This window comes from Diadema setosum, chromosome 21, assembly GCF_964275005.1.
Source record: "Diadema setosum chromosome 21, eeDiaSeto1, whole genome shotgun sequence".
NCBI classification, from domain to species: Eukaryota; Metazoa; Echinodermata; class Echinoidea; order Diadematoida; family Diadematidae; genus Diadema; species Diadema setosum.
This window is the reverse complement of record NC_092705.1, coordinates 30,129,471-30,148,613: the sequence shown is the minus strand read 5'-3', so window position 1 is coordinate 30,148,613 and position 19,143 is coordinate 30,129,471. Positions and strand designations below refer to the sequence as shown.

Here is a 19,143-nt window from a genome sequence, read left to right as displayed (position 1 = left end):
AACAAACCACAAGAAAACAAAACTGGAAGATAAGAGTTGGAAATGGAAGAAGTTTCAGCTCATTTTTATTGCATGACACAAGAATTTTACCCTTTAAACTTATTACTGCTTGTTGACCATCTTGATAATGATTGTTTGCATAATAATTTAGTGTCGGACCATGGAGTTGACACGTGATAACCAGCCAGCGTGGTCAATTTTTTCAGAAAATTTTGGCAGCGCTAATGCCAAGGTGTAGTGGATGGGACATAGTTGCAGTAGATTCCTTAAGGCTAAAAAATAACGTTCAATAAATCTTAAATGGAGCGATTACTGCGTAGGCGTGTCAAGTATAGGTAACAACTATCTGGCAAGGAGTTCAACTCTTGGTGCAATTATTATGACTTTGCGAACATCGTATTCATTTCTGATTGGGTACTAGCTTGGTGGATTGTCTATGGTCTACGGGTGGCGTCTGAGAGCTTGACTGTATCGACAGATTACTATGTTGAAGTGTTACTTAGACGGTTCACGTCAGTGCATCACTGGAAGTTTCAGGAATAAATAGAGTGCCATTCACAGACAATATTTTCAGTTTGTTCCTACGCCTGTCTATTTGCGCTCTCATTTCTGTTCCCGTCGAGAAAGGTACGTAAGATATGTTCACTATGCCCTTTCACAGTATCATTATGATGTTTCTTTTAGTCATTAATGTCATCTGTCCTTTGACCTTAAGCAAATAAGAGCATTGGTCGTTAACACAATGGCAATATAGTTCATTATTTCTAAGGTCTGTTTATATTCGAAAATGGAAAAAAAAAGTTCGTTATTTTTTCCCGGAAACAAAATAAGTTCCCTAATTCCGAAGGTTCCTAGAACAGTATACGAAATATTTGAATTAACGTACCTATTGGAATGGTGAACCCTATTCAATTGCTAGATTAATGAACCCTTTATCATTTTCAAACTTTCGAATCTCAATTTACGGAATTTGCGTGTTTCGGAATAACGAACCTTCGGACTAACGAAAGTTGTTTCATGTTTGGATTAACGGACCTTCACAATAGTGAAAATCAGTCGTTTAACATGGTGTGACCGAATCAATTACTATCATTGATAACTCTGCCGAATGCGGCTATACAAATCAATCTGCAATCGTTGTGGCCACTCATGAGTTGTTGCATGAAAAAGAAGACTATGAAATGGTAAAATTATGACCAGTATAATCAGACAAAATAGTAGAGATAGAATCTGCTTTGCCTTGAAAAGGTATAAAACCTCCTGCCCTTGCATATTAAATTATCAAAATGTATTTTTTTTTTACAATTGTTCTATGTCAAGTGTCAAGTGTATTCATTTCATCTTAATTTTACACTGTTTGTATTATCTTAACAAATAAACTTGTAATTTGGAAAAACATATAGGGCATTTTGTTTATGGGTAAGATGCTTCAAAATATTCCGTATAATGTCGTCGAGAGAGCTCAGCAATGAAATAGAGACTTCCAGAACTTTCCTATTATCGGCTTACTTTCTGCTTCACGGTGACTCTGAGTTTAGACAGATTTTGCATTCGTCACTCGAAATAACATCGGGTGACAATGGTCGGTTTGGTGCTTGGAACTAATCATCACAGGAGAGTATTTCATCTTTTTGCGGATGTAAAGACTTGCAATGCTTTCTATTCTTCACAACGAAGCTCCCTCTTCTCCTGAAACAACAAATGACCTAGTGTTTGGTTTGTCCCCGAAAACTGTCATTTGTTCACATGTAGCAACTTAAATTGAATTAAATAACATTTTGTTTTTACTTATATAGGCCAACAGAGGTGTACAAAAGCTACAATGGAGGATTCCAAGATCACAGCTGAACGGACATCAGATGAAGTGATGACGTCAGAGGAAGCATTTACATTCATTTGTGAAGTACTGGGAGTGACGTCACCTAAAGACAAGATGGCCTCTGATCCAATCGCCCTCTTGAATGAAATTTTGTTTTCTTGGCAAGCAAATATGCCGTACCAGACAGTGCGAAGTATCGCTACTCCAAAGAAGGACAGACATCGTCCTACTCTACTTGAGGTGAAGAATGACATATTGGCAAAGCTTGGAGGTCGCTGCTACCACAACAACGTCGGTTGTTATATGGTTATACAAGCGCTTGGTTATCAGGTATCACTAGTACCAGGTGACATGGTTGGTACAAAAAGCGCCCACACGGTAATCATCGTCTACAACCTATCTGGAGAAGGTAGCAAGCACATGGCGGATGTGGGCACAGGAGGATGGCCGACGTTCCAGCTGATCCCGCTGGATTTTGAGAGGGAATCTCCCGAGTACCACGAGTCCTTCTTGATCTACAAATTTGCACGCCGAGGAGACGTCATCGTTCGCCTGCACAACGTGGAAAGTGACCCGGTGGGAGCCAGTTACTTCAAGGCGTCCCCCAAAGATGAGTGGTACACCTATGCATCCATTCGCTTCAACACTCCGGTTGCCGTGTCTTACTTTGACAATGTCATGACGAGGCTGTATACCCAGGTTAATGATGACATACCATTACTCACAAAGCTGTGGTGTATGGCATTTCCGAAAGGTCGATTTCTTTCGATCAACAACACCACGCTCTTGGAAGAGCAAGAGAATGGGTGCATAAAGAAAACCTACCTTAGGTCACGTGATGAGATCATAGACGTGTTCAAACGCAACTTCCCACAGTTTGATGAAAGTACCATACATGCAGCGATGGATGATGAGTTTGTCAAACTAGATTTTTGTAAGGCAGTTCCAACCGCTTAAAGATTCTCATTGAGAGAATTTTGTTGTTGTTTTTTTTTTAAACCCATTTAGACTACTTTAAAAAAGCCATTGTTTCATTTTGGGAAGAAATTTGGAAACGCTGTTATAATGACAGAAGGAAAGTTTGTTTGTTTATTTGTTTGTTTGTTTTAATCACTGGGTTAAAAGCCCTCAATTAGCCAAGAGGCTGTTTTTCAGAGAGGCCGTGAACAAAGTATTTGACATAAACAGAACAAATCAAAGATACAGAACGAAACAAAATCAAATCAAACATAGAAGTGATATGGATGTACTGAAAAAAAGAAAAAAAAACGAAACAAAGACTAAACATACTCTAAAATCAGTATCAATATAAAAAAAAAAAACACCAACATATTCTGAGATGATTATCTTCATTCAGGTTAAACAAACATTTCAATATGAACTATGGGTACCTGTATAAAAATTTAAGTCATGTGAAAAAAAAAAATCACTTTAAATGATGTCACGTATCATTGAAGATATACGACGAAGTTACAAGGTATTTTAAATGACTTTTCAGAAATGAATGCAACAGTAATATAGGTATCCTTTATTTTGCTCTTACTTGATCTTTGCATCGGTATCATAATTGTATAGTAACTTCAATGATGTATACATAGTATTCCATTTAACTGTGGAGGATTTGAAGTATAAACTTGGTCAAACTCATTGAATGTATTGAGTAATGTGCATGGAAAGAAGGTTTTCGTGTTTTGTTTTTGTTTTTTGTTTGTTTTTTTTGTTTGTTTGTTGTTGTTGTTGTTTTTTTTTTTTTTTTTTTTTTTTGGTTCGGTATAGTTCTACACGTCTGTAGTCCTTTTTTTCCAAGTATAAGAAGTGACAAAAAATATGAAGAAATGTTTGATATAGTAATAAATGAAGACATTTAACAAAGCGCAGTACTTTCCCTTATAACATAACGTATAACAAAAAAGAAAGCGATATGTATTAGAACTGTAATCATACTTTGAAAAGGGAGAAACAATACTCAGAACCGTCTTCATAAGCATTATACTAAGCTTCTAAGGAAATTAATATTGGATTATTCATGACAGCAATTAGGAAAGAGCTGCATGATCGAAGAGATTTGTATATTCAATATTAAATTTGGTATATATGACCAAGAATAGTGATGTGCTTGTTCTTATTGATTAAAATTATACATAATTACAAAGCAAAGCAAAGCAAGAATGGAAGGTGGACGTTACTCATTGGAAAGGATTCTTATAGGCGTTTTGTATTGCATGATATCGGAATTTTGCCACCTCAACTTATCATGGCTTGTTGACCATCCTGATAATGATTGTTTGCATGATAATTTAGAGTCAGACCATGGAGCCCATGGTCTGACGGGAAGTGAGCACGTGATAGCCACTTAACGTGGCGTCCTTTTACACAATATTTGCAGCATTCATGCTCAGGTTTGATTGGCTAGCGCGTAACAGTAGATTATTTTTGGCTATCAAGAATGATATTCAATAAATCTTGAGTGGGGCGACTGCTGCATCAGCGTTTTAAGTCCAGATTGACATGACTGGCAAGACATAGGCAACTCTTGGTGCAATATGTTATTGTGCAAGAGAAAGACATTTTTGTAACACTGACTTTCTGATCCTAGTGTTCAATTCTGATTGGCTGCAAATGGTCGCTTGTCTCCAATCTGCAGGTGGCGTTTGAGAGATTGAATATATCAAGAGATTATTCTATTGGATTGTTTAGCCGGTTTATGTAAATCCCTCACGGAACGTTTCAGAAATATCTACCGTGCAGCTCACAGAAATTATTCCCCGTTTGTTCCTACGCCTGTCCATTGAGCGTTTGGATCTGTTTCCGTCTACAGAGGTACGTAAAATAAACCTTTTACCCAGAGGACATGGTGATAATTATGTTCGTCATGCCAACATGCAAGGTAATCTATCACTTGGTCTACTCCTACTTCGTCTGAAAGCCATTTAGTCTCAACCCACATGGTCTAATCCCGTTACGTCTACAACCAATTTGTCTAGTGACCATTCAGTCCAATTGCCAATTAGCCTCATTACCAGCTGGTCTACTTCCAGATGGGTTGTGCCCATTTCGTCTAATACACAAAATTTTATTAGACATAATGGAAAGAAAAAAACAAGGAGTAAAGAATTGCGATTAGACCATCTGGTTACTAGACGAAATGATAATTAGCCAAACTGGGCATTAGACCAAGTGAGGATTTAACCAAACGGGCATTAGACGAAATTGATAGTAGACCAAATGAGTTTAGCTATAGTGGTGTTAGACGAACTGCGAAGTAGACCATCTTATATTAAAGCAAATGGCAATAAACCATTTACAATACTTATACGATATTTTTCCTATCATCGGTTTCATCTTTGATTATGATAAGCGAATTTACTTTGATTAACAAACCATTGTTACCTATACAATTACTCGAAATTGATGGGGCTGTTTGTTATGTACGCTGTTTTATATGCTGTACTTCCACTTTTTTATCGTAAGATATTAACGGAAGCGATTTAAAGTGTTTCATATGACGAGATTAGTAGCGTAACACTTCCTGTAATCACAACATTCTCAAGACTCTTATCAGGGAAACAAAATTCAAGGCCTGGCACCTTACACTATAACAATCATACCCGCAAGCTCATTGCCATGTACGCAAATACAGTGCACGTTATAACGTTATAACAGTCGTTATAACGTCACGTTATAACGACTGTTATTACAGTCCCATTATAACAAACACGGTTATAACGAAATTCCAGTTACAACGAAATAAAAATTCAGGCCGCAACATCATCCACTTTATGTATTTTCATTGATTATTTGTTCGGTTATAACGAAATTTCGATATAACGAAAAAAAAAAATGTCGGTCCCAAGGACTTCGTTGTAACGAGAGTCCGCTGTACCACATTTGATGAAGTCTACATTAACAACAGGAAATGACAAGCGCATGTCACGAGCTTGGCACCCACGAGTCATCACAGCCGATGAGTCATACAGACCACGAGCTAAACAATAAGGGAACGAGGCTCACGAGCTCACCATCAAGCAAAATAAGCCCATTAGCTACTAAGGTCCCACTGGACAAAGAAAACCCACAATTTAGACAGTGGGTAAATAATGCCCACAAAGTCGACATTCGGCAGGAAAAAGGCCCACGAGCTCGTCATACAATCGCTGGCTTATTTCAAGTAGTGTCGAGTTCATGGACCTTGATTTTTAGTTCTAGTGTCGGGCTCATATGCCTTGTTTGGCCTACAGTCTATTAGCTCGTGGACCTGTTTAACTCGTGGTCATATATCAACGTGGTAACAGCTCCTGGGCTCTATGACTCGTGGGTGTCAAGCTCATAGGATGACTGCGTATCACAACAGGTGACAATTATAGTGTTGGGAACAAATCATTATAGCAGAGTATTCAATCTTTTTAAATGTAAAGGCTTGAAACTTTTTAAGTCTTCGCATAAAAGCTGTGTCTTCTCCGCAAACAACAAATGACCTAGTGGTTGGTTTGTCCCCGAAATCTGTCCTCGCTCCACATTGAGTAAGGGGAAGGCAAATTGCAGACACGTCTTGTTTTCTGTTTAGACCGTCAGATATAAAGAAAAGCAACAATGGAGGACGCCAAGACCACAGCTGAACCGACATCAGATGAGGTGATGACGTCAGAGGAAGCATTTACATTCGTTCGCGAAGTACTGGGAGTGACGTCACCTAGAGACAAGATGGCCTCTGATCCAGTCGCCCTATTAAACGAAATCTTGTTTTCTTGGCAAGCAAACATGCCGTACCAGACTGTACGTAGTATTGCTACTCCGAAGAAAGACAGGCATCGTCCTACTCTACTTGAGGTCAAGAATGACATACTGGCGAAGCTTGGAGGCCGTTGCTACCACAACAACGTCGGATGCCATATGGTGATAAAAGCCCTTGGTTATCAGGTATCACTAGTACCAGGTGACATAGTTGGTACCAAAAGCGCCCACACGGTAATCATGGTATACGACCTCTCTGGGGAAGGTAGTAAGCATATGGCGGATGTGGGCACAGGGGGATGGCCTACATTCGAGCTGATCCCGCTGGATTTTGAGAAGGAATCTCCCGAGTACCACGAGTCCTTCTTGATCTACAAGTTTGTACGCCAAGGAGATTTCATCGTTCGGCTGCACAACGCCGAAAGCGATCCAGCTGGTCTCGAGCACTTCAAAGCGTCACTGAAGGATGGATGGTACACCTATGCCTCCATTCGTTATGACGAGCCGGTTGCGGTGTCACACTTTGACGATGTTATGACCGATCTGTACACCCAGGTTAACGATGATATACCACTACTCAGAAAGCTGTGGTGTATGGCATTTCCGAAAGGTCGATTTCTTTCGATCAACAACACCACGCTCTTGGAAGAGCAAAATGATGGGTGCATAAAGAAAACCTATCTTAGGTCACGTGATGAGATCATAGACGCGTTCAAACGCTACTTTCCACAGTTTGATGAATGTGCCATAAATGCAGCAATGGACGATGAGTTTGTCAAACTAAATTTTCGAAAGGGACTTCCAATTTCTTGAAGCGTTCTAATAAAAATATTAAATTTACTTTGATTTTCTCCCGTTTGCCTATACTGTTAGAAATCACATGATTATTTTTTTTATTGGAAAAAATGGGAAATGGAAGTAAAGGTACTTGCAAAAAATGAAAAACAACTATCAAAAAGTATCGGATATCATTTAAAAAGGGATTTCTTCGAAGTTTTGTAGAATTTTCCTATTCTTCCCGAAAATATGAACTGTAGGACAGGTTTTTTTGATTTTGTTCTCATCTTCACTTCATTTTAAGGTATTATTGTAGCGAAATGAATCGCGTAAAGAGAATATTCACATTCATTACGGAGGATTTGGATAACATTTTATAAAGTCGGTCAGACGAATTGAAAGAATTTTGAGAACTGCAGATGAAACGAAGTTCAGAGCTGTTTTGATTTCGTTTTGTCTTATTTCTGTATCGTTTTTATCCATCAAGTGCAAGAAATAAAAAATAATGGCCGATGTATGCAAATTTTTATGTAAAATTTAGAAACCAGTATAAGCATTGTCTTGTTTTTACAGTTTGTCGCTTGCAACATATTACACATAGCAGAAAATAAGCGACATGTATTGAAAACTATAATCACACTCAATGGAGAAAATAACACACAGGACAGTCTTCTTAAGCGGATCTTGACATGAAATTGAGTTCAGGATTATATATATTAGCATTTCTATACCTCTACATTTACCATATATGTCAGCCCAAAGGAAATGCGACAGTTTATGGGATGATTTCTTGCTGAGTGTACAACTTTTTTTGATGTGTGGTTAGACTGAATTCCCATGCGTATATTCATCATATCCATACAAAATACTATACATGTATGCACGAGATTGATTATTAGCTTAGGAAGTTGTTCCATGTTAGCTGAATGCTGTAGAGCGATCATGCGTTGTGTATGTAATTCAACCACTTTTAGTATTGTACTCTTTTACAAAATGACTTAGATGCTCTCCTTATCTTAGACAACTCTACTGCTATCAGAGTATATAATGCCTTATAACGACATACACATCAAAAATAAACTGGTACATGTTTTTTATGTGTGAATGATAACATATCTTGATATTTGCCATGTTTTGCATACCGGTGTATTTACGGTATAGCATGACAAGTGTTTCAACTAGGACATAAAGCAGCAAGTGAAATCGTTATCACATTGTGCAGGATACAATGATCATGATTAAACCAAAGCAGTGAGTAGGGCCTACATGTTGGCGAAATTTGTGTTTTGTTTCCACTGAAAGTCTACGCAGTGAGGTGTCTTGAGGGATCTCCCGATTAGAAACTTTGAAGCTGGACATAAATAATTCGTGGTACTAAGATCCTGACCTGAAACGAAGGCTGATTTCGCAATGTCCCCCTCGACTGTGGTAATGACAGGATCCTTTTCTACTTTCTTACTTTTCTATTTCATTTCTTTCTTTTTTTATTGCGCAAACAGTCCGGAATAAATCAAAGTGAAGCTGGACTTTGTGCTGTTTTAAGATATTTGATTTGATAAGGCCTTCTAAGACCACTGTCAGTGCAAATTCGAATTTTCTTAGAGTATATGGAAAAGGAATCCAAGGTACATAAAAAGCAGTAAAACCAAGTTTTTAACGGTGAAATCAGGCGTAATAGCTGATAACAAATCATAGTGATGAACCGAAAAATACAATTTTTACTTTAGATAGGACAAGTACAACAATTATCATTCCAAGATGTCTCAATCACGGAGTTATATTCATACAGACAGACACACATGCACACACTTACACAAATGTATTATAAACATTGTATATATAAATAAATATATATATATATATATATATATATATATATATATATATACATACATATGAAGGGGTCGGTGCATTATAGTGTTAACCCACACTTTGGTGAAAAATGAGTTACATGCATTTACACCATCCTGATTCACTGCTCTATAATCCCTAAAATGTCATCTTGAAATTTAAGCAATAAATGGGTTTTTAATGCAGGCATCTTTTTGCCCCGAAAATTTATCACATCTTATAGGCAGGAATATAATGCTAAAATAAAATAAAAATAAAAATATAAAAATAATAAAAAAATATAAAAATATCTAAATCTGAACAGTGAGGAAACTTTTTCATCTACAAAAATGAGTGATTCTGATTCATAACATAACTTGTACTCTTCTGCCAGTTACGAAAATGGAGATGAGATAAACATTAATGAAATTTTAAGCATTTAATGAGTATTTTTTGTTAATTTTTGTACTGTCGGGGTTAGCACTATTTTCATGCTAATTCTGCTGATCATGGCATTTTTCGCCAGTTTTTTTTATTTTTGTTGAACTTATCAGGAAAATACCACAGTCACTGGTTTCAGGAGTATTTTAGCTTTGTGCATTATGACCTATAAGAAAATTAATCAACATTCATGGTCTGTCCCAGCACCTTAAAGTTTCATTAGTGGGTTAGCACTTTATTCATGCTGACATTTCGCTTCAAAAGGAAAGCTTCCTCAAAATTAATCAGTAGTGAAATAACTGATGAAATATATTCAAAACATAAATCTTTATTTGTTATGTGTGTTTTTTTCATCAAAATGGCTTATTTTAATAAGTGTATTGTCTCTAAATTTATGATTTTTTTCCCGATGCAAGTGTGATCTGAAAACGTTCATATGGGCAAAAAAAAAAAAAAAATGTACGGAAAGCTGGATGTTTGGACATGTGCCTTATCTGTTAGTAATTCTTACAGAGTTAGATCACTAGTGAAATAACATTTGAAATTGTCATTAATTTGTAACTTCTATTGAATAAAATGCAATTTTGCTATGCTTTCACAGCCATATTTAGGGGGATTATCTATAGACAGTAGAAAATGGATGAAAACAAAATGCATTTTAATATCGATCAATTTACCTCAAATTTTCCACAAAAAAAAGAAAAAAATCCTGCCGCAGTCAATACAGCTGTGCTTCCCTGTAGTTTCTTACATAACCGAGACACGATACTTATATGTTTAACATCCTTTGAAAGGATGCTACATTTATGATAGAACTGCAAACATTATTTTTCAAATCTAACGCTGTCGTATAAAATTCATAGTTCCACGTGGTTGATACCTCTATACGGTTTCTCAATTTAAATCAATAAACGTTGAAAGCAATCAAAGCGGAATTTAAAGCATCAACATGATCAATGCTGATAGTATAGTGTTTATTTAACGTAATTTAATTTTGAGTCAATAGCTCCCTTTTTTCCACTACTGAATTTACCCTTTAAACTCGGTATTTATCATGCATTTTTATGAAGAAGTCTCCATGTTGGAAAGAAAATGTATTTGCTGTATTCTGTTACAAATTTCAGAGTTATTTTTTTTTTCACAGGGTTATTTTCAAGATTAATTTACAAAAAAGAAAGTTTCCTTCAACTGAATTTGGAGATTTGTGATTGATAAAACTATTGAAAGCATATAGATTTTTCACTTTTTCGTGTACGTTTAGTCACCGTAACAGCTTTGACATGAGATTTTTTTTTCTTGTTTCTAAATGATCTTCATGATCCAAATGTAGTCTGAAAACGTGCATATGGGGTAAAATGTATGTGTTTAAATACACCAACTTGGTATAATACGTAGACTATTTTGGTCTTATTCGACACATTGGATTTCAGCATGTATGGTCTGTCCAAATATACGAAATCTATAGTGTTCAGACTTCCAAAGAGATTTTTTCCCAATTTTTAAAAATGTTCTTTTCATGGATTTTTGGCCTTTAAGAGTTAGTCATTCATTTTATGATAAGAACTTTCCTGCATAATTTCACACAGCCTGCATTTACCAACGAACATGGAGGAGGAGGATTCATTGAGGCATGTACAGTCATAGTTCTCATGCAACATTATTTTTTTGGTAAATTCGTTGTCATACAAAGAAGGATTTTAGAGTACTATTGGTGATTTTGATACCCTAAACAAAAAAAAACAACAACAACAAAAAAAAAAAACAATCAAGCTAAACAAGGCCTTAATGTCTACTTTATGGTATTTTATTCCCTTTAACAAAAGACATGATAATCTCTGGAATAATGTTGATATGTATCATTTTACTTTATTTTCTCTGATCTAGATACCCTAAATTTAAAATGCGTTATATGCATAATGCTAAAGAAGGGACTCTGAGTCTTTCCCTGCTTTTAGGTACACGGAAGATGTAAAATCCTCAATGAGATATAACCCTCCCCCCCCAACAAATCATATTATTATTTTGTATGACACTGAATGCTTTTTCTTTTAAAACTTGAATTGTTGAAATTGTTTAATATCCACATTTCAAGAGGTCTTTATGCGTATATGATTGATTCTGTGCGCGTGTGTGCGTCTGAAATATATGCAAAGTTTGTCTTCATAATTCACACAGATTATACAATACGGACAGTTAAAAACAAGTATATCTTATTTTAATTTCACGTCACAAAGGAGAGAAACTCAAATATTACATTAATTTTCCATTTTTGGCGAAGAGATATTGATATTTTGTGAGTTTTCAAAAAATAAAGAGTATTTGTATACACGACGGATTTGGCTGCAATAAAGTGCTAAGCCACAAATTCAAAATGTGACTTGAAAAATCCTCTTGAATCCACCAAAATATCAGGGTAGTAAATTTCCCCAAGACACTATTCAATCTTGAGTATGTAAAGGTTCATATACGAAAAAATTGGCCTTCTCGAGTCATTAACCTGATTTATGGATTTTTTCAAACTTTCAAAAGCGATTATCTCAAAATGAACATTGTGTGGGTTAGCACTATAATGCACCGACCCCTTCATATATATATATATATATATATACATATAAATGGGAATATGGGAATACTTCGGAAAAAGAGAATCGCTCGAAACTTTGTGTGCCGAAATAAACTGCTGGTGAATACAGCATGAACTTGGCAGTATAATTTATGTATATATAAATATAATATTATATATATATACATATATATATATATATATATATATATATATATATAGAGAGAGAGAGAGAGAGAGAGAGAGAGGGGGGGGGGGGAGAGAGAAAGAGAGAGAGAGAAGAGAGAGAGAGAGAGAGAGAGAGAGAGAGATGTAGGTGCCCTGTGTTATGTATGTACGCCAGGAATGTCTTTTGTACTGGGTAACTCTTCATGCTAGAGCTATGCGGAAAAGATCGATGCAAACATATTTTAAAGATAATATAAAGTTTTGGTATTACCTCAAAAGTTTCCTTGAATGTCCTTGTCTTAGTTTGTGTTTCAGGTTAAAGTACTCTTCATATAACTAACACTGTGAGACTTACTCGCCCAAAAGTGCTCTCATGTCTTAGTAATCATGCAATAATGGTTTCGTACCAGGCGGCGGCGAGGTAGTACACGTATTGTGCGAATATCACTGCGACCAGCAGCGTGCAGCCCCATATGCATACTGTGTAGCTAACTGCGACCAGCAGCCCCATACGCATAGCTAAATGGGGCTTCGCATTGTAGCTTACAGGATCATGACAGATTTAGTATCGCGGGTAAATATCAACTTAAAATCCAAAAATTTCTTCAATTTAAAGACTTACCAGTTAAGTTGAAGTATTGAAAACAGGCTTTGGGCAACGTTTGGTTTTGCCAATAGTCCCTTTCTGTTCGAATTGATGACTGAATGTGACTCGGTCGAGAGGACCTTGGGAGAGCTACGTACACTGAATAGACGGCAAGCGCATGCGCACACAAACATCTTATCCGTTCATGGATTTGAAATTTGTTCGCATGTGATGTGTGCGTATGCGCTGGCCGTAGTAATCAGTGTATGTAGCTCTCCCACGGTCCTCTCGACAGAGTCACATTCAGTAATCAATTCGAACAGAAAGGGACTATTGGCAGAACCAAACGTTGCCCGAAGCCTGTTTTCAAGACTTCAACTTAATTGGTAAGTCTTCAAATTGAAGAATTTTGTGGATTTTAAGTTGATATTTGCCCGAGATACTAAATCTGTCATGATCCTGGATGCTACAATGCGAAGCCCCATTACGCTATGCGTATGGGGCTGCTGGTCGCTATGCGTATGGGGCTGCTGGTCGCAGTTAATTGCATGATTACTAAGAAATGAGAGCACTTTGGGGCGAGTAAGTCTCACAGTGTTAGTTATATGATAGATACTTTAACCTGAAACTCGGAAATTCAGGGAGACTTTTGACGTACCAAAACTTTTTATTATCTTTAAAGGTCAAGAAAATGCAACTGTCCTGAATTACCCTAAACATTTTACTATAAATTTCACATTTTGGTTGATTTCAGTGGTGCACATATATACATACATATATATATATATGACTTAGATGCTCTCCTTATCTTAGACAACTCTACTGCTATCAGAGTATATAATGCCTTATAAAGACATACACATAAAAAATAAACTGGTACATGTTTTTTTATGTATGAATGATAACATATCTTGATATTTGCCATGTTTTGCATACCGGTGTATTTACGGTATAGCATGACAAGTGTTTCAACTAGGACATAAAGCAGCAAGTGAAATCGTTATCACATTGTGCAGGATACAATGATCATGATTAAACCAAAGCAGTGAGTAGGGCCTACATGTTGGCGAAATTTGTGTTTTGTTTCCACTGAAAGTCTACGCAGTGAGGTGTCTTGAGGGATCTCCCGATTAGAAACTTTGAAGCTGGACATAAATAATTCGTGGTACTAAGATCCTGACCTGAAACGAAGGCTGATTTCACAATGTTCCCCTCGACTGTGGTAATGACAGGATCCTTTTCTACTTTCTTACTTTTCTATTTCATTTCTTTCTTTTTTTTATTGCGCAAACAGTCCGGAATAAATCAAAGTGAAGCTGGACTTTGTGCTGTTTTAAGATATTTGATTTGATAAGGCCTTCTAAGACCACTGTCAGTGCAAATTCGAATTTTCAGAGTATATGGAAAAGGAATCCAAGGTACATAAAAAAGCAGTAAAACCAAGTTTTTAACGGTGAAATCAGGCGTAATAGCTGATAACATATTCATAGTGATGAACCGAAAAATAAAATTTTTACTTTAGATAGGACAAGTACAACAATTATCATTCCAAGATGTCTCAATCACGGAGTTATATTCATACAGACAGACACACATGTACACACTTACACAAATGTATTATAAACATTGTATATATAAATATATATATATATGTATATATATATATATATATATATATATATATATATATATATATAAATGGGAATATAGGAATACTTTGGAAAAAGAGAATCGCTCGAAACTTTGTGTGCCGAAATAAACTGCTGGTGAATACAGCATGAACTTGGCAGTATAATTTATGTATATATAAATATAATATTATATATATATATATATATATATATATATATACATATATATATATATATATATATATATATATATATGTATATATATATATAGAGAGAGAGAGAGGGAGAGAGAAAGAGAGAGAGGGAGAGAGAGAGAAAGAGAGAGAGAGAGAGAGAGAGAGAGAGATGTAGGTGCCCTGTGTTATGTATGTACTCCAGGAATGTCTTTTGTACTGGGTCATAACTCTTCATGCTAGAGCTTTGCGGAAGAGATCGATGCAACATATTTTAAAGGTCAAGAAAACGCAACCGTCCTGAATGACCCTAAACAGTTTGCTATCAATTTCACATTTGGTTGATTTCAGTGGTGCACATTATTATATACATACATATATCATATGCACATGTAAGGTAAAACAGATACAACCATAATATGTATGCTAGAAAATGAAACACTATAGACAATCTACTTGAGTGGCTAGTCGATACCTAGCTCTTTTGAACACCCTTCACGAAATATTACTCCTATTACAATATACCTAATCTTTCGACTAAATAAGTTCACTCTACTCGAGCAGTTAGACCACGCTGAGCAATAGATAGTAGAAATGCCCGATAGATGCAACATTGCAGAGGTCACTCCAGGCACGCCAGGTTTGGAAGAAACAGAAAAATATCGTTAGCATTTTATCACCCAGTCAAGAGGTGTCTCTCTTGAGCAAATACCCCAGTACAGTCGTCCTGAACAGAAAAACGAGATTCTATCTGGACTTTAACATTGTTTGTCAAAAAGTGTAATGAAACTTAACGCCTACAGTCCAGCTTCAGGTCAAGTTCTCGTGTATCTATCTTTCCCCAAACAGAAGTAAACGGAACAAAGTTGAAAGCATATCAAATGATATTTAAATGACACCCAAAGATTACTGTTGATAAAATCTGGATGAAACGAAAGATTAACAGTGAATGAAGACATAAAGTGTACGATGCATTGATTGAGTAAAGTAGAAGATAGGGACAGTTTTATCAAAATCGGGAAAAACAAATAAACGTTAGTGTATTTTAAAGCATCTAATCACGTTCTCGAAGTATTGAAAGCAGGCATGACCATACGAATTAAAGGGGTCATGATGTCATCACTCATCAGGCCCCATGTCACAATGGAAATTGACAAAAGTTGCCAAAAATTGACAAAATTGACAAAGATTGCGCAACATTATGCAAAGTTGACATGCAAGTTTAGGCAACTTTGCATTTGCTTGCGCAACTTTGCGCCATTTCCGGCAATTTTGCGCCCATTTCTGGCAATTTTCCGCAACTTCCGGCAATTTTGCGCAACCTTGCGCCATTTCCGGCAATTTTGCGCAACCTTGCGCCATTTCCGGCAATTTTGCGCCCATTTCTGGCAATTTTCCGCAACTTCCGGCAATTTTGTGCCCATTTCTGACAATTTTCCGCAACTTCCGGCAATTTTGCGCAACTTTGCGCCATGTCCAGCAATTTTACGCAACTTCGCGCCATTTTCCGGCATTTCTGTGCAATTTTGCGCCATTTCGGGCAATTTTGCGCAACTTTGCACCATTTCAGGCAATTTTGTACAACTTTGCGCCATTTTAGGCAATTTTGCCCAACTTTGCGCCATTTCCAGCAATTTTGTGCAACTTTGCACATTTTCAGGAAACTTTGGAAAAGTTTGCACAATTTAAGGGAACTTTGCACAATATCAAACATTTTTTAGCAATTTTTAGCACCTGCACACAATACAATGCCACTTTGAGCAGGTTTTCAAAATATATTGACTTTTGGTGCCTGCTCTCTTTCATTCGTCTCAAAATCTTATCTTGTATATGATTTCAAATATCAGGACTTTATAATAATACTATTGCATCTTTCCTGTGGTCATGCACTTCTGCCAAACAATCACATAGTTGAACATCATCTTTGAAACTCTGTATTCATACATGTACTTCAGTCACAGAGTATGAGGACACCAAGAATGGTGCAATGTCAGATGTGCATGTATATAAAAGATTTCTTTAAATATTTTTTATTAATTTTTTAATCCTCTAGCTCTCTATAATATTTTGTTCATATCTAAAGGGATCATGGAGAAAATATTAACATTCATGTGGTTCCAAAATCTCCATATATGCAATACGGTAAAGTGGGGGATGATGCTGTGGAACGGATCACCCACCTTTTAAATTCTTTGGGAGATAATTACATGGAACTCTAGCATTAACTAATTAAATATACTATCGCAAATCTAACGATGACATGCAATGCCTGGAGTATTTTATGTGGCACTAGTGAACAAAATAAAAAGACCTGCTTGCAAAAATATTTTGTAATGGAAGAAACAATTTATTATACTTAAAAATGTGATACATGTGATATGACTGCTGGATTTTGTTTACTACCCTTCCTCTAACTGTATTGAACAGTTCGTCGGCATTGTCTCTTAATGACATAAACCAGTTTTGGCAAAATTGATCATGAAGTATAGTAGGGGGGGGGGGGTCAGGAAAAAGCATTTATCATAGTGAGATATAACTTCCATAATTACACACATTAAGAAGATTTTTGTGGCACTGAAAATGGAGAATTAAATATTGCTGACTTAGAAGGAACTTTTGTCCTGTGGCCATTTTCACCATTAACACTTGTGTAATAAAACACTCGCCATGAGTCCCTTAAACTATGTGCTTCCTTTAACTTAATCATGGTTAAGAGATTCCCTTAACCCTATGTCCACTGGGGGGGGGGGGTCAAATTGACCCCCCCCCCGTACAAAATTTTCTGCTGCCGCGCGACCGCCGCTGATCGCGTGATAATTTTTGGTGACTTTTTTTTTCTTTTGAAATAAATTTTGCGAAAATCCGACCACCGGTCGCGAGGTCACGTGACATTTCGTAAGTGCATGTCTGCCCAAAATTTGGCAAAAACCTGCTTTTCCCATACGTTTGTGTGCAAAGCAGCATATTTCATAAATTGCTCTAAAACACAGCTTTTTCAATCTTCTAGGCCATTTAAAAGATGTTATGTGACTTCACATCAACTAATTTTAGATTAGAAAACAAAAAGAATCTTAAAAACAAAGAAATACATAAGAAATAAAAACAATAGAATACATAAGAAATTCGGAAAACAATACAATACAAAGAAAATGTTTTGAAATTTGAAAATATTACCATATAATCTTGTTGACAATGCTTCTGGGATACTTTCTGCAAAGAATTAGAATCCAATTATAATTTTTGAAGGAAATATTGATATATTTGTGAATTTTATGAAATTTGATGCACCTCATTTGCATAAATTATAATAATTAAAAAAATTAAGAACTTTTGCGAAAAAAAATAATGCAGCGACGTTCTTTACACGTGTCTTCACGTGCGTGCAAATTTTCGCGCCGATCGGACCTTCCGCGACCGAGATCTGGGGGGGGGGTCAAATTGACCCCCCCCCCCCCAGTAAAAATCTGCTCTGAAATAGCCCAATGGAAATAGGGTTAAGGGTACAGGATGCTTTCTTGGTAGCGCAGCTACAAAAAGACAATTTTCATGGTTTAGAATAGGAGATTAATGACAAATAAACCCTGAATGCTTTTCTTGATCATGGAATACAAGTCGTACATTTTGTACACTTTAAATAATTTCTTAATGTGGTTTTTCAGTTATGTGTCATTTTATGAAGATGGTCCATTTCAACTCTTTTTACATCAAAATTGAAGAACCACAAGACCCACAAAATTGTAACTGGATATTTGGATTCAGCATCACACCTGATTTAAAATCTTTAAAAATTTCACTATAGCCGATTAGGACTCGCAAGTTACGACGAACGACCAAATCTCCTATGTCAAAAGGTCCTGTAGCCTTAAGTTTACCTCAAATTTAATTTTTTTCCATTGTCTTAAGTTATAATAAGCATATTTGGAGCTGGATTTTGCTGTAAACCCAACTAAAATTATTTGAGTTACTGTTGTAATGGTATGGCCAATTTAGTGCAGCTGAAAATAACAAAATACAAAGGGATTTGAACACTGTAACTGGCTATATCTCAAAACCAACACATCTGACAAATTACTGAATTCATTTGATCACATCACCTATTAATGCCTTTATAACCTGAATAAATAGTACAAATGAGTTATTACTGTAAACAGGTACAGGCATGTGACAAATATTGAAACACTTTTGCATTATATCCTAAATTTTCCAGTAGGGATTAACGCACAAAATCTAGTTTAGATCATTAAATCCCCACTCATGTACTTCAGGGTAGGGAAAACAAAACAAAACAAACAAAAAAACATTCCAAAGCTTGTATGTCCCACAGAATTCAAAACTGGCATTGAACTAGTTGTGAATGACCCTAAAGGTCGAATATTGATTCATATGTAGAGTACAAATGCCACTTTTAGGTGCTTTTGGACATT

The 19,143-nt window shown here is 36.2% G+C and overlaps 2 protein-coding genes across 2 annotated transcripts; both read left to right on the top strand.

Moving 5' to 3' along the window:
* Positions 1-1,822: 1,822 nt before the first annotated feature.
* Positions 1,823-2,776, top strand: LOC140244469 (uncharacterized). Its single transcript, XM_072324105.1, has one exon. It carries the CDS (start codon positions 1,823-1,825, stop codon positions 2,774-2,776), a length of 954 nt encoding a protein of 317 aa, XP_072180206.1.
* Positions 2,777-6,409: 3,633 nt separating this feature from the next.
* LOC140244468 (uncharacterized) lies at positions 6,410-7,363 on the top strand. Its single transcript, XM_072324104.1, has one exon. The coding sequence runs from the start codon at positions 6,410-6,412 to the stop codon at positions 7,361-7,363; it is 954 nt and encodes a 317-aa protein (XP_072180205.1).
* Positions 7,364-19,143: the final 11,780 nt, after the last annotated feature.

Excerpts from the sequence above, each read along its gene's own strand:
- LOC140244469 (XM_072324105.1), top strand. The coding sequence starts at position 1,823 with ATGGAGGATTCCAAGATCACAGCTGAACGGACATCAGATGAAGTGATG.
- LOC140244468 (XM_072324104.1), top strand. The coding sequence starts at position 6,410 with ATGGAGGACGCCAAGACCACAGCTGAACCGACATCAGATGAGGTGATG.